The following is a 13,311-nucleotide window of genomic DNA, read 5'->3' as shown; positions in this document are numbered from 1 at the left end:
GTGGTCAGACTCCCGCATGCTTTGTGCCTGACACACTTACTCTCATGTCATTGTGTATCATGATTCGGAGATGGAGTGGCTTCAGGTTTATAGATTTTTGTTTTAACATTTGTGTTGAATACTTTCTCCAGGCTGATGTTTCCTGTTGTGTTTGTAGAAAGAGTAGAAGGGAAAAAAATGCTTTGTTTTGTTTTCAGGAGGCCTGAGTTGATGAGAAAAGAGTTGAGGGTGGGCTGACGAAAAGAGTGACACTCCCTCTCCTCCTGGCTGAAATTGATAAACAAAGAATTCAATTAAGTGTATCGGTATTTGACCAATAGAAGTTAGAGAGCCCAAACTGGCTAGAAATGTACAATGGAAATTACTGAATTCAGCTGCAGAATGAGGTGCTTTACCAAGTAGAAGCAGCTTAGAGCAATCAGAAAAATCAGCAATATGATGAGATATAAAAGGAATATTATATCTTTTATTTCTGAAACTTTTCTATGTTAAGTTGTGTAGAGCTAAAATTAAGTTTCAAGCACCAGGAGTTAAGAGTGTGGGTGGTTCTGTAGGATCTTTATTCTCGGATGTGCCTAGACCCTGCTAGAGTGGCTGAAGATGGCAGGAAAAGACCCACATCCAGTATTTGTCATCCTAGGGTGTCCTCCATAATGGTTCCATGTGGGAGCCCATGATTGGGTTAACAAATTATAACACACCCCAGTCGCCTCTGAATTTTAAGAAGAAAAAATATGCTTTGATACTGCTTTGCAAGCAAGTGCCTGTGCATCCCCACTCCAGTCTCCTTGCCTTAAAAAGCAGAGACAATGCTTTGCTTGTGTAGTTGAGGTTTTAGATAGCACTCTGCTGGTTGCAAAGCAAGGACCGAGACCCTCAGCTATAAACGCTGGGCTTGTGTGTTGTTAGATAGTGTATTATCCCCAAAACAAGGACCTGGCTGGTCTGGTGGTCTGCTTTGTAATGAACATATCTAAAAATGTATCTTGTTCCCCTCACCCCATGACTTCCCTAAAGATACACTAATCCTTTTTACTCATTGTGTATTCTATAATCTCTGCCTCATCCTGTCTTTCCCGAATTTCCTCATTATTTCACAACTGCAAACGAATTTTTCCTTTGATTATACACAATAAATATGGGAGCATTTGAGAGGCTCATGGAGATGGCTCCCTACTCCCTCTTGGTTTCTTGACTTTTTCCACAGAGTCTTTAATAATCATTCCGTGTCGGTAAGACTTCTGCCAGCCAGAACCCACATTTCCAGGTGAGAAGAATGCAGGCTTTATCTCTCCTACCAGAGGAAGAGACAGAAGAGAATTGAGATATGCTCCCTCGTGATCCCTTCCTGCCCCAGGTCTACTGCGGTTCACCTGCAGCCTTCTGGCCTCTGCTCAGAGGGCCTCTGTCCCAGGACTGACCTCAGCCTTTTCTTCCCTTGTCAACATTTTCTGTGCCCTTCAGAACTTGGTCTCTTCTCTGCAATTCAACCCTGGCAGATGTGATGGTGGTCAGCGTGCTGGTGGGCAGTCCTTTGGGGACACCCAGGAGCCATGCTGATTCTCCTGAGTCTCTCAATCGGGGTTACAGGACAGTCAAGCACCGAAGGAAGCCCATTCACGTGATGTCAACAGAGCATTTCATCACTTTCATTTTATTTTTAAATTTTCGGTGGAGAAATTATTTGTAGCAAATTGTTCCAGATATTCGCCGCCTGCTTTCCTCATCACCATTCCTTGTTGTCTCTGGTGCTAGTTTAATAAACCAGGTTTCTTCTCTGGTCATTTCTGGCAGCTGGGCTTGCCGAATCCTTGATCTGCATTTGAAACAGAATCCTTCTTCGTGATGTCAATGTGATTTTCCTATTTCTGAATATTTCGTGTACACTCAGCAACTGTTTCAAGTGAAATGCTCTTGTCCAATTTCGGTTAACTCACATTTGCTGATCTCCTGCTTTCATGCTGAGGGCAGTTTCTTTTTCCTCTAATAAAAGTTAGCAATTTGCATTTACTATGGAAGATACTGGCCCAAGGTCCTTTTGTTCTTAAGAGTTTTAATACAATTCACCCATTAAAATGTACATCGGTTTTTACTCTATGCCCAGAATTGTGCATCCCATTCAATCTTAGAATATTTTCATCCCCCAACAGGAAGCCCTGTACGCATAAACAGACATTCCCATCTTCCCCATCCTCCCCCAGCCCCAAGGAGCCACTTTTCTCTCTCTGGATTTGCCTGTGCTGGACATTTCATGTTAATCGCGTCACTTCATGTAAGTGGAACGGTCTATTGTGACTGACTTCTTTCACACTGAGTAACGTTTTCAATGTTTGCTCATGTTGTGGCCTTAGTCACTATTCTATGCTATGCTATTGCTGAATAACATTCCACTCTATGGCTGGGCCCCACTGTTTACCCATTCATCAGGTGATAGGCATTTGGGTTGTTTCTGCTTTTTGGCTGTGATGAGTAATGTCGCCGTGAACACTCATGTGGGATTTTTTATGTGGATATTTGTTTTCATTTCTCTTACGTGTGTGCCCAGAGAGCAGAATTGCTGGGTCAGTCAGAAACCAAATGTTCAACTCTCTGAGGCCCTGCCAGGCTGTTTTCCAAAGTGGCCACGCTGTGTTACGTCCCCACCAGCAAGGGCTGCGTGCTCCGCTTCCTCTGTGTCTTTAGTGCTTGTTACCCTTTTTTTTTATTATACCCTATTGTAGTGAGTGTGAAGCGGTTTCTCCTAGTGGTTTTGACTTGATTTCCCTTACAGCTAATGCTATTGAACATTCTTTCATTGTGCTTATTGGACATTTGTATATTTTCCTTGAAAAATACCTTTTCAGATCCTTTATTTACCTTTTAATTGAGTTGCCTTTTTATTGTTGAGTTATAGGGTTTTTTTTTCTTCATTTGGAGATACAAATTCCTTATCAGATAAATGACTTGAAAAAATTTTCTCCTGTGTGTTGTTTTTTCACTTTCTGGATGGTGCCCTTTGAAGCAAAGTTTTAAATTTTGATGAACTCCAATTTATCTCTGTTTTCTTTGTTCCTTGGGCTTTTGGGGTATTATGTAAATTCTGAGGTATTTTATTTAAGCTTTTATATATAAAATAACTTAATTTGTAGGAACGTTCTAGGAGATGGGTGCGGTTCTTGTCCCCAGTCTATGGATAGTAGACTGAGATGCAGAAAATTTCACTGAAATATCAGTGTCACAGCTACCCAGTGCTGTGGGATTTCAGACCCTCATGTTTGTCCCCAGCATTTGTGATCTTCACCACCATGCTCCACTACTGCCTGGAATCGTTAATGAAAACGCCTTTCATTTTCTGATTTCTTGTTAGTTTGTTTTCTCATTGGGGACCTCATCTCCTCATTTTCCTTTCGGAGATCAATATAGATTTATTTTAGGTCTCATGTAGGCAGAAGCATTGCTATCAGTTTACTTCTTTATTACTCACTCTCCAGTGATGATTGTTGCTAGTTGACCTAATCAAGTCATGCTTAAGTCTTTCCTGCTAATGACACTAAAAACAGTCATGACTTATAGAATGCTCAAAGAAAGTACTTGATTGATTTTATTTTGCTACCCAATCAAACCAATCAAGTAAAAACCCCAGTGTTGACACAGACTATAAGCCCTCCAGAATAGGGTGACTGTCTTCCTTGTGTTTCATTTATTTGGTCACAGTGTCTGGATAGTTCCTTGCTGTCCAGCAGTTTTGTGAGGATACGGTGCTCATGAATCATTGTAAGGACAGAATTTTGACAACAGACTGTGTTGTTCATTTCACAAGGGAAAAGGTAATATAGAAATACTGCTCAGATCTATTTTAAAATTAAGCTTGGAATTTTGAAAAGAATTCAAGAAACTGTACAAAGCTCTTTTTCAGTAATTTTAGATCTATCTTAGACACATTATGGTTACATAGCAGAGTAACTTACCAAGTAGATTTGACAAGAGGAGTGTAATATTGATTATTTGCTTTAGTTGAAATATTCTACCTGGGATAAAGTAATCAGTGCCCATAAATGAACATATATGTTTGTATTTCTATGCAACATGGGAGCAGACTTCATATGTTTCTATATAATATATATGACTGTGTGTTTTAATCTGTCTGTCAGTGTTTTTATAGTTTTTCAGCAACATTGTTACTTCAGGATTCTTCTAAGATATTCACTCCCGATACTACTGTAGTTTGTACTGTGTATCGTATCTTATGCATGGGATTCCACTGTCCCCTCAGTGAGGAATTTTCTCTCCTATTGAGTTAGTAGCAGAGTTAAAGAAACAATGATTTCTAGGCCTTTGCTCTCCACGTGTTTGCTGTTGGCTGTCAATCACGAGCTTCCCTTTCTTGAGTTTTCATTGTTCAATTAGAATTTTTGAAAATAATTATTAATATGTTTCACCAGTCTCCCTAGAAACTTGATGTGTTTGTGCTTTTCAGTTTTCAATTTATGAAAATTGTAAATGCACACTTGTTTTTAAATAGTCCTTTTTCACTAGATACTTGTTTACCTCTTTATTGATAAAATAATTTTTTCCCAATGAATGAATCGGTGTGCATGTTTTAAAAGATACCTTACTTTTTATTTTTCTTATTGTAACAGGTATATTCGTTGTACAGAATTTAGAAAATAAGGATAAACACAATAATAACTTAAAAATGGCCTCTAATCTCACTTGGAGATACAGTTGTAAGGTTTGAAATTCAGAATTACAAGTCCTCTCACTTTGTTCTTCTCTTTCAAGTACGTTTTGGTTACTGAGACCCTCGAATTCCCATATGAATTGTAGCAGCAGCTAGACAGTTACTACAGAGGAGCCCGCTGGGATTGTGATCGAGACCACGTTGCATGTATGCATCTCTCTGGGAAGCGCTGCCCCCCCAAGAATGCTGTCAACTGATCCAGGAATTTGCGTGGTGTGCCTATCCAGGTATTTAGGTCTTCTTTAATTTTTTTTCAGCAATGTGTAGAGTTTACATAGTATTATTTTACTTTATTTCTTGCCTTTATACTGAGGACAAGTGTGCAAGGTACCGGGATTAGAATTGTATTATAGCCCCGCAACTTGCTGCCACCATGGACGCTGTGGTCTCTCTTTGCCCTTTGTAAAATCTCGCACAAAATAGGACCTAAGTAACTCTGTCTTGAAAGAATGATTATATGATTGCTGGATGACGCTTGAGAGTCCTTGTGATGATGTCTTTTTCCCAGACTTTCCCCTCTTCTTAAATATGCCCTTTCTCTTCCTTTCCTCCAGCCTGGGTTTCAGCCTGCCTGTGGCATTGATTTTCCTTGTCTGTGGACTCTTCCTTTCACTAGTTCATGATAATGTTACATGTGGGCTGTGGAAACTTGCTAGATGACAAGAAAGAGCAAATCCATTGCATGCTAGTATTTTTAGAGTGTGTTATTGAATTATCAATTGAAATTAAATCAGGCTGACCCATTGAGCCATCCCCTGAGCTCTTTTCGCCTTCTTACATGTGATACTGCTCTTGTTGCTGCATGTGCCCTTCCCCCAGACTTGGTTTTGGAGTTGAGTAAGTCACCATCACTGGTGCACTCTCTTTAAAAGTTGAAGAGAATATTTGCTCCTTCTCCCTGGTTGGGGACTTAAATGAGATGAGGTAACAGATAAAGAATGGAGCCCCACGTCATTCTGACCACCGCTCTTTCCGTTCATTTCTCCAGGGGAAGAGTACATTTCAAAAATATAAAGATTGTGAGCTAATGAGATAGACAAGACAACCGATCATTTATTAAATACACTTTCATGCCAGAAACAAATGTATTATACACACAAAAAGCACATAAAGTACGGTAGTACTGTGGTTACAAACGTGGGTCCGAGTTCGAGTCCTGCTCTGGAGTGACAAGTCCTGTGAGATAGAGAACTGGTAGGTCGGCTTAGCCTCACCCAGACTTGTTTTCTGTCCTGCAGAGACAGGGCTCGCAAGTCATCCCTCCCCCGTAGGGGTGCTGTGGGCTGTAAATGACGCTCGTGGGCAGCCCGAGCACAGCTGCTCGTTTTTCGTAAGTGCAGGATAGCACAGCTTTTGCGGTGATGGCTATATGACCGCCCCGTGTAGACTCTCAGTGCTCCAAAGGGATGCTTTGTGGATTGGAGATGGGATTCTCAATTCTGTAAATACCCAAGGATTGTGTTATTGAGCCTTGCTGATTTGAATCTATTCTTTAGAAAGTACATAATGTAGATATATTTTTCAAACATGCATGCTTTTTTTCTTTTATTATTTATAGTTCTACCCTCTCATCTCTTGGTGTGACATTTCATGGAATCCAGGAAACAGTCCTAGGCCACCTGCCTCTTCACACTTTTTCGTGGTGGTTTTCTTCCCTGACTAGAAGAGGGTTTTGCATAGGAAATTTTGTTTTCTCCCCTTCTCTTGGAGTCTCTCTGTTTGTCTGCCCGTCTCTCACCTGTCCATCTGTCCGTTTCTCTACCCACTCATTCTTCTGACTTGTTCCAGGAAGCATTTCAGGCAGCTTACAGAAGAACAGATATCAAATAAACAGGTGAGAAAATGGGGCCAAGTTCAGACAGTGAGGCTCAGAGTTGAGCCTGTGTGAGAGTTGCAGGCTTGTGACACACGAATCTGCCTTGTGACTTATAAGATCGAAAGCATCATTGTGCCTGAGGCTCCCAGCAGACACAGGGAAGCAGGGTTTGTGGGAGATGCTCACTGGCTGTGAAATAAATAACTGGCTTAGGAGAAGCCCAGCCTTTCCAACTACCGAGGCTTAGGAGAATATTTTGAGTGTCTTCCAAAATCAGAGTATTGCATCTTTTCTTTTTCAGAGTTTTATGTATAGTTGGTTTAAATTCTATACCTGGAAATTTCTCCAAAACTGCTGCCCACGTGAGTCCCATGACTCGGGAATGGGGTGTTTCTGCTCATTGACGGTTGTTGGCCAGAAACGGAAATGACAGCCTCAAAGGAGCCTGGGTTTTATCAGTTATGTTTTGTCAGTGCTGTAGATTTCAGAAAATGCTTTTAACGTTTCTCTCCATCTGAGGCAGCAGCGTGCTCTCTTACCAGCATCAGGAGCTCAGGGCCACGTGATGGTGGGGGCTGACTGCACTGGCGTCAAGACAGCTGAGGTAGTCACTGCAGGCTTGTTGCTTTCACGTAGTGTATTTCATGTTCTTTAATAGGTTTCAACAGGTAGTTAATTAACTGAGTTAATTAGCATGTAATAAATATGATGCTTTGTTGAAAAGACAGTTATAGGCAGAATATAAGTTGTGAACACTTTAAAAACGGTTTCATTACTGAAATTTCAGTAGGGAAGATTCAGTTTATCTTATCTACTCCTCTCTTTAAAAGTAACAAAGAAATAAGACAGAAAAAGCAGAGGATGATTTCTGTTCTTCCTCTCGGCTTGCAGGTGCCCTCACCTTCAGTGGCATCCATCCAGACACCAGCACTGACCCTGGCCGTGCTCAGAAATGCCTCAGCCCTGAAGACACAACTGACAAATGGAAGGGAGCCGCGTCCTGTTACAGCGGGTGCTCTCACTTTGTGGGTCCTTATGTAACTGCGTGGTGTTATTCAGGATCGCCCTTTCTACACTGTGTGACGGTGCTGCGGTGTCTCCTAGTTATTTGTTTCTGTAAGTACTCGTGTATTTTTTCCAATGTGCAGTACTAGACATCTAAAAATGCTTTTTTCAGATGAAAAATAATGTGTATTTAATATAAAATTCTGAAAAAAGGGTCAAAAGCGTCTATCCTTGTCCCAGTACTCAGAGATAATAATTAACACTTTAACATCTATTTTCTGTTCTTTTCATCAGTGTGTATCACCTCTGTCATAAAAACCAGAGAGCAATGTGTGCCTGTATACTGTGTGGAGACCTCCATTTTCCATTTGGCTTATTACACATTTTTCTACAATATTCTATCTCCCCTGGCATGATTTTTAATGACCAGTATAGCATTCTGTCTTGTGGAGGCATCGTCCATTTTTCTTTGGACTTAAATAAACTTTTAAATTCCAAGTATACTTAACTGAAATACTGAAAAGAGATCTGTTGTGGTACCGAAAGTCCCCTACTTCCCTTCCCCTTTTTTCCTGAGAGTAAAAGCTGCTGACAATGTGGAGTATATATTTCATGACCTTTATGCTTATGTCATATATATATATACACATACATACACGTGTATGAGAACTCTATGTATATGTGTGTGTATATATGCTTTATGGAAAAATAAGGCCATACTGTAAGTTTTCTGCAGCTCGGTTTATTCACTCAGGTATATATCATAGACGTCCTCCCCCTCCAGACTCACCCGGTCCTTTCAGATAGAGTAGAGAGGTCTCCTGATGTGCAGGTTTGGTCTCTTGTGTAAGGACACCTTTAGTGGGAGAGTACTGGTGACAAGGCCTTGGACCACGCCGAAACACCGGAACTTTAGTGCCCACAGCTCGCCGTGATTTAACACATCATTGTCTTGATGGTGAACACTTAAATTTTCTCCATTTTCCACTGTCAGAAAGAGTGTTTGACTGGCATCCTTCTTGTACAAACATTCCTGTGATCTTGTGTGAGTATTCCTTTTGTTAAGGTTTCTGGAAATTTAGCCCTTGGATGTGACAACTACATAAATCACAGGCTCCTTTCAAGTGAATCTAGAAATTCCTCCTCCTGTGGGGAATGAAAAGATGTAGAATAACTTATGTAACCAATTCTCTATCGCTGGATATGATTTCACTTCAGCTTTTCTTCCCACCATTGTAAACAGTGCTGTGTAAATGCTCTGATGAGTACATCTTTTTGAACTGATTTTTTTTCTAAACAAAACGATTCCTTAAAGTGGAGTTCAGTCAGTGTGTACACACGTTTTTCAGAGTTTAGATATCCATTGACATGTCATCCTCCTAAAGATCGATCACAGTTTGTTCTCTCAAAGATGGACACTAGCTAGAATATCTTTTAAAAATATTTGCCAATATGATGAGCAAAAGTGCTTTTTCATTGTTCTAGTTTGCACTTGATGACCAGTGTGGTATTGAGCATTTTTCACTCATTAGCCATCTAACTGTTAAAAAGTGAATGATCCCTTTTGTTCTTTGCGCACATTTAAGTGAGGGAGCTTCTTGTTGCTTTGTGACTGCTCTTTGTATGTTATGAACATTAACCCCTTATCTTCATCAACATGTATCAGAGAGCTTTTCCTTGTCATTTCTTGCCTTTCATTTTGTTCAGTAGGTTCATTTTTGTTGTGGCCCAAAATAATCTTAAGAGAGTAAATGTCTTCTTTTTGGGTTTTATTCTTGATATTATTCTTAGAAATGCTTTCTTATAATGGTATAAATTTCTTCTGTAGGTTTCTTTAATCTCTAAGATGGAGATGATAATGGTACTTGTTACAGTGAGGAGAAGCTGAATTGATATGAGCAAAGAGTTGTATTTGCTCTTATTAGTACTTTCTAATATTTACATCATTTTCTGTAATTTTTCTTGCGGTCATTATGACCGGAATAGAATTTGTTTTTTCAAGGGGATTCTGTGATTGTCCCAAGACAATTATTGAATTCCTACTTTGCTCTTTAATTTGAAATCCCACCTGTAAAAAATACTTATGTACACTAGAGTTTCTTTTTGAGCTCATGATTTATTTCTGTCAATCTTACTTTCCAACACTAGCACTATATCTTACATATTGTAAAAATTTATTTAATATCTGACAGTGCAAATTTTTTGATTTGCTTTTCGATCCCTATTTTTCTTTGCTAGTATTATGACTTCATTTTTCCTGAAGAATTCTAATATAATTTTTTCAAGTTAAAAAAAAGGATATGTGTTGTCATGGGATTTTTTAGTAATTTTGAATTATCTTTAGGAGAACGTACATCTTTACAAAACTGTTTTCCTCCATACAAAAGGTTGATGTCTCTACTTTCACACTTCTTACTTTACCCCACAGTACAGTCCTGTAATTTCTCCATGTACAACATGGGCATTGTTTTTGAGTTTATTCCAGATTATTGTTGATGATTTTGTTAATTTTTTAAGTGAGAATTTTTTGCTATTATATTTTTTAACTGTTAAAACTGATACCTAGGAAGGCAGATTCGGTTTGTAAATACTCACTTTGTAATTTCTCATTTAAAATTCTAAGTATTAAGTACTTGTTACAGAATCCTTTCTTTTCTGTTTTTAAAAATTTGTTTTCAAGATTCTCAAAATGGTCATAGCAAAGTATTATACGTGGGGAGACAGATGGAGAGAGGTAGTGTGGCTCATGTACAAACTGTGAGCACTTTCATGGCTGCCTTTACGCTGGAAAAGCCACTGAAGAGTCCAGGATAAACCAGGGGTGGCTTTGTATGCAGTTGAAAAAGCCAGCTTTCCTGCCTGGTGAAGCCTGGTGGGCGTGGCAGGTAGATGATCAAGGTCGAATGGAGGTTATTGGCTGCACAGAGCGCTGTGTCTGAGAACTGGAGAATATCGCCATGGGAAATGCTTGGTGCCAGGAATAATACAGAGGAGCTGGGGACCCTGTGTGTTAAGGATTTTCCAGCCCTGGGAGTGGGAAGATCAGACTCTGCATTCAGATCTGAGTTTGAATTCATCCTCTTTAGTTTACTTGTCCTCTGACTTTTGTCAAGCTATATACCCTCTTTCACTTCCTGTTTTCTTGTCTCTCAAAATAGGAGAAATACAGCCTGCTGCTAGATTGTTTGATCAGGTTAAATAATTTGTGTCTATAAGATGCCACGTACAGTCACAAGCTCAGTGAGAAATGGGCTGTCGGCTGTTCTTCTGCAACTCAGTGCTTGACAAGACATGGGGGAAAGCCAGTCCCTAATTTGTGTGTGATGAAAGTAGGAACAAAATTAATGTCTTGCCTTTCCCTAGCAGTATCCTTACACCTTTGCTTCATTTATTTCTTTTCTCCATTCCTTTCCCCTTTCCCATCCTCCACCAAAAGAACCTGAGACTCTCTCAGAATACTAGATTCAAATTACTTAAAAGGTTGGCTCATCCTCATGAAATGATAGTAACATAAAAAAAACTGTGCACATCCCAGAATACATTGTATTTGATTTACACACACACGCGTGCACACACACACACACACACAATCAGGCTACCTCCCACTTGCAGAGGGAGAAGGACCACTTTTTCTGAGTTTTCACTCACTGAGCGTGAGAACAGTGTCTCTTACACAGACATTCACCAGGCTTCGTGCATGGTGTTTTTAATTGAATTTCTGCTTTGTAGACATAGATATAGTCTCCTAATAGAAGAGAGAAAGTGGAGACATAGACATTCTGCTGAGATATTGGTGTCATCATATTTGAGTTGGAAAGGACTTAAGACAGCATAGAGTCGTAACATTTTATGGGTGAGAATCCATGATGTTGTAACTTGGACAAGAACCTGGATCTTCTGCCATCTTGTCCACAAGGGTGAAGAGGCAAATGGGCAGGGGATGGTAGGGATCCTTCTTCTTGAATTCCATGTTCTTGCTAGTTTTCATTGCTCAGCTGCCTTTAGTTTTTGTCCATGAGGCCTCTCATGAGAAGGTCACTCTCTCCTGATAGATTGAGTTTCTTATCAGCAAAAAGCTCTGGACCCACTCATATTTCCCAGAGTTTTCTGCTGACCTGCTGACACTTTATATAAATCAGATCTAAGAAACTACTGAATATAAAATCCTTATTGTTATCGTTTGCCCTCGAGTTCCATAGGAATGGGGTGCTGTCTCAGGCTGTCTAAAGCCAGATCCAAAGATAGGGTGATAGGCTGTGCTGCTGTTCCTCCACAGTCAAAGGGACTTTCCACCATAGCTATATAATCAGGCAGATGAGTTCAAATCTTGCCTTTACCAGTTATTATTTTTGTGAATTTGGGGAGAAACTGTATTTTTTGTGTCCAAATTTGTTTATCTGTAAATAAGTTCAGTATTTACTTTAAGGTTTCTGTTTTAGAATTGAATGAGCTAATTCCCTCATTTATACCTAAAATAGTGATCGCATGGTTCTATGCTGGTGCCTTGGTAGTTGATTACTAAGGGCCTCGGTAGTGAGAATGGGGGTGGGGGAGCCCTGGATAATAGAGCTTTTATTCCAGGATATGCTTGTAAAAGACTGGATGTGCAGTGGATTTTTAGTAAATATCTACTCCTTTCCTAATCTGCATTGATTGTGTATATATCTTTATACTAATATATGAACAATTTTTATTGCAATTTAAATATCTTTGTAGTATTTACAATATCTATCTATAAAAATACGTGAAATAAAATTATTTGACTTTTATTTTCTTTTCAATATGCAAAACAAAATAAAATAGAAAAGAAAAAAGTTTTGAAGGAGTAGAAATAATTTTATTTCTGTGGAATCAATTCCTTATAATAGGTTTTTTGTTCGTGTTGTTAAAAAGCATATAAAATTGATAGGTTGTGACATACTGGAAATGAGGTAACAGTGGAGACATACTACCCCTAAGGCAGTCATTTTGTTACCAAGTCCAAACTCGTTCTGCTTGCTGCATGACAGGCCAATAAATCGGGAGATGAGATGTTGGAGTAAGGAAAAGAGACTTTATTTGAAAAGCTGGCAGACCCAGAAAATGGCATATTGATATCCAGTAGATCTTTCTTCCCCAGGGCAGAATTCAGTCTCCTTTTATACCAAAAAGGGGCGGGGATGTGGCTGGTTGTTACAAACTTCTTGCTGTATGAATTGTTTGTCCTTGAAATCCTTTGTTCCTGCAGCTGTCCATGTGGGTCAAATTATGGTGCCCCCGTAAAACCTCCAAAAAAAAAGAATGGTTATTCCCTATTTTACAACTTTCCATCTATACATAAGTGTAGAAGAGCTAATATCCTTAAAGATCAGAGCCCGGAGAATAGGCCCTCCTGGATATTTCAAGCTAAAGGCAACTTTCTTTTACAAAAGGTGCAGAGATAGCAAGTCTGAGCCTAGAAAACAAGGTACAGGATTAAAGCCAAATGAACACATCTAACATGGAGTGAAATTTGTTCTTTCTATTACAATTTTTTTTCTCCCTCATAAATAATTTTAGTAAGAAACATGAGCAATTTTTTTATTTTTGCTTCATAATAAAGGACTACAACTACAATTTAGTGAGCAGGGATGCTGTGCGTGCCTTGGGGTCACAGCAAACTCTTGTTGGGGGTGGTCGAACCTGCAACATGCCTGATGCCCCGTGAGTGTTGGTGAGGGTTCCCCTAACCAGGGGCTCTCTTCAGGAACCACCATATGGGCGTTGACCTCTGGCACCTCTTTTTCAGCTG

At 39.6% G+C, this 13,311-nt stretch overlaps 1 protein-coding gene across 3 annotated transcripts in view; it reads left to right on the top strand.

Moving 5' to 3' along the window:
* The window catches only part of LOC140693107 (trafficking protein particle complex subunit 9-like), a 101,785-nt gene that overhangs the window by 67,787 nt on the left and 20,687 nt on the right, over positions 1 to 13,311 (top strand). For 2 of the 3 annotated variants that reach the window (XR_012068770.1, XR_012068768.1), the window contains one exon: positions 4,762 to 4,919. Coding sequence is in view for 1 of the 3 variants with exons in the window: in XM_072957170.1 (XP_072813271.1) it covers positions 7,519 to 7,652 (134 nt within the window). In the remaining 2 variants the exon portion in view is untranslated. Of the gene's footprint in view, positions 1 to 4,761; positions 4,948 to 7,427; positions 7,653 to 13,311 lie in introns of those variants that run through there. The other variant, XM_072957170.1, reaches the window with a different exon arrangement.

Source organism: Vicugna pacos, unplaced genomic scaffold (assembly GCF_048564905.1).
Source record: "Vicugna pacos unplaced genomic scaffold, VicPac4 scaffold_19, whole genome shotgun sequence".
Classification (NCBI taxonomy): Eukaryota; Metazoa; Chordata; class Mammalia; order Artiodactyla; family Camelidae; genus Vicugna; species Vicugna pacos.
The sequence above is the reverse complement of the archived record's forward strand: the minus strand, read 5'-3'. Positions and strand labels throughout refer to the sequence as shown.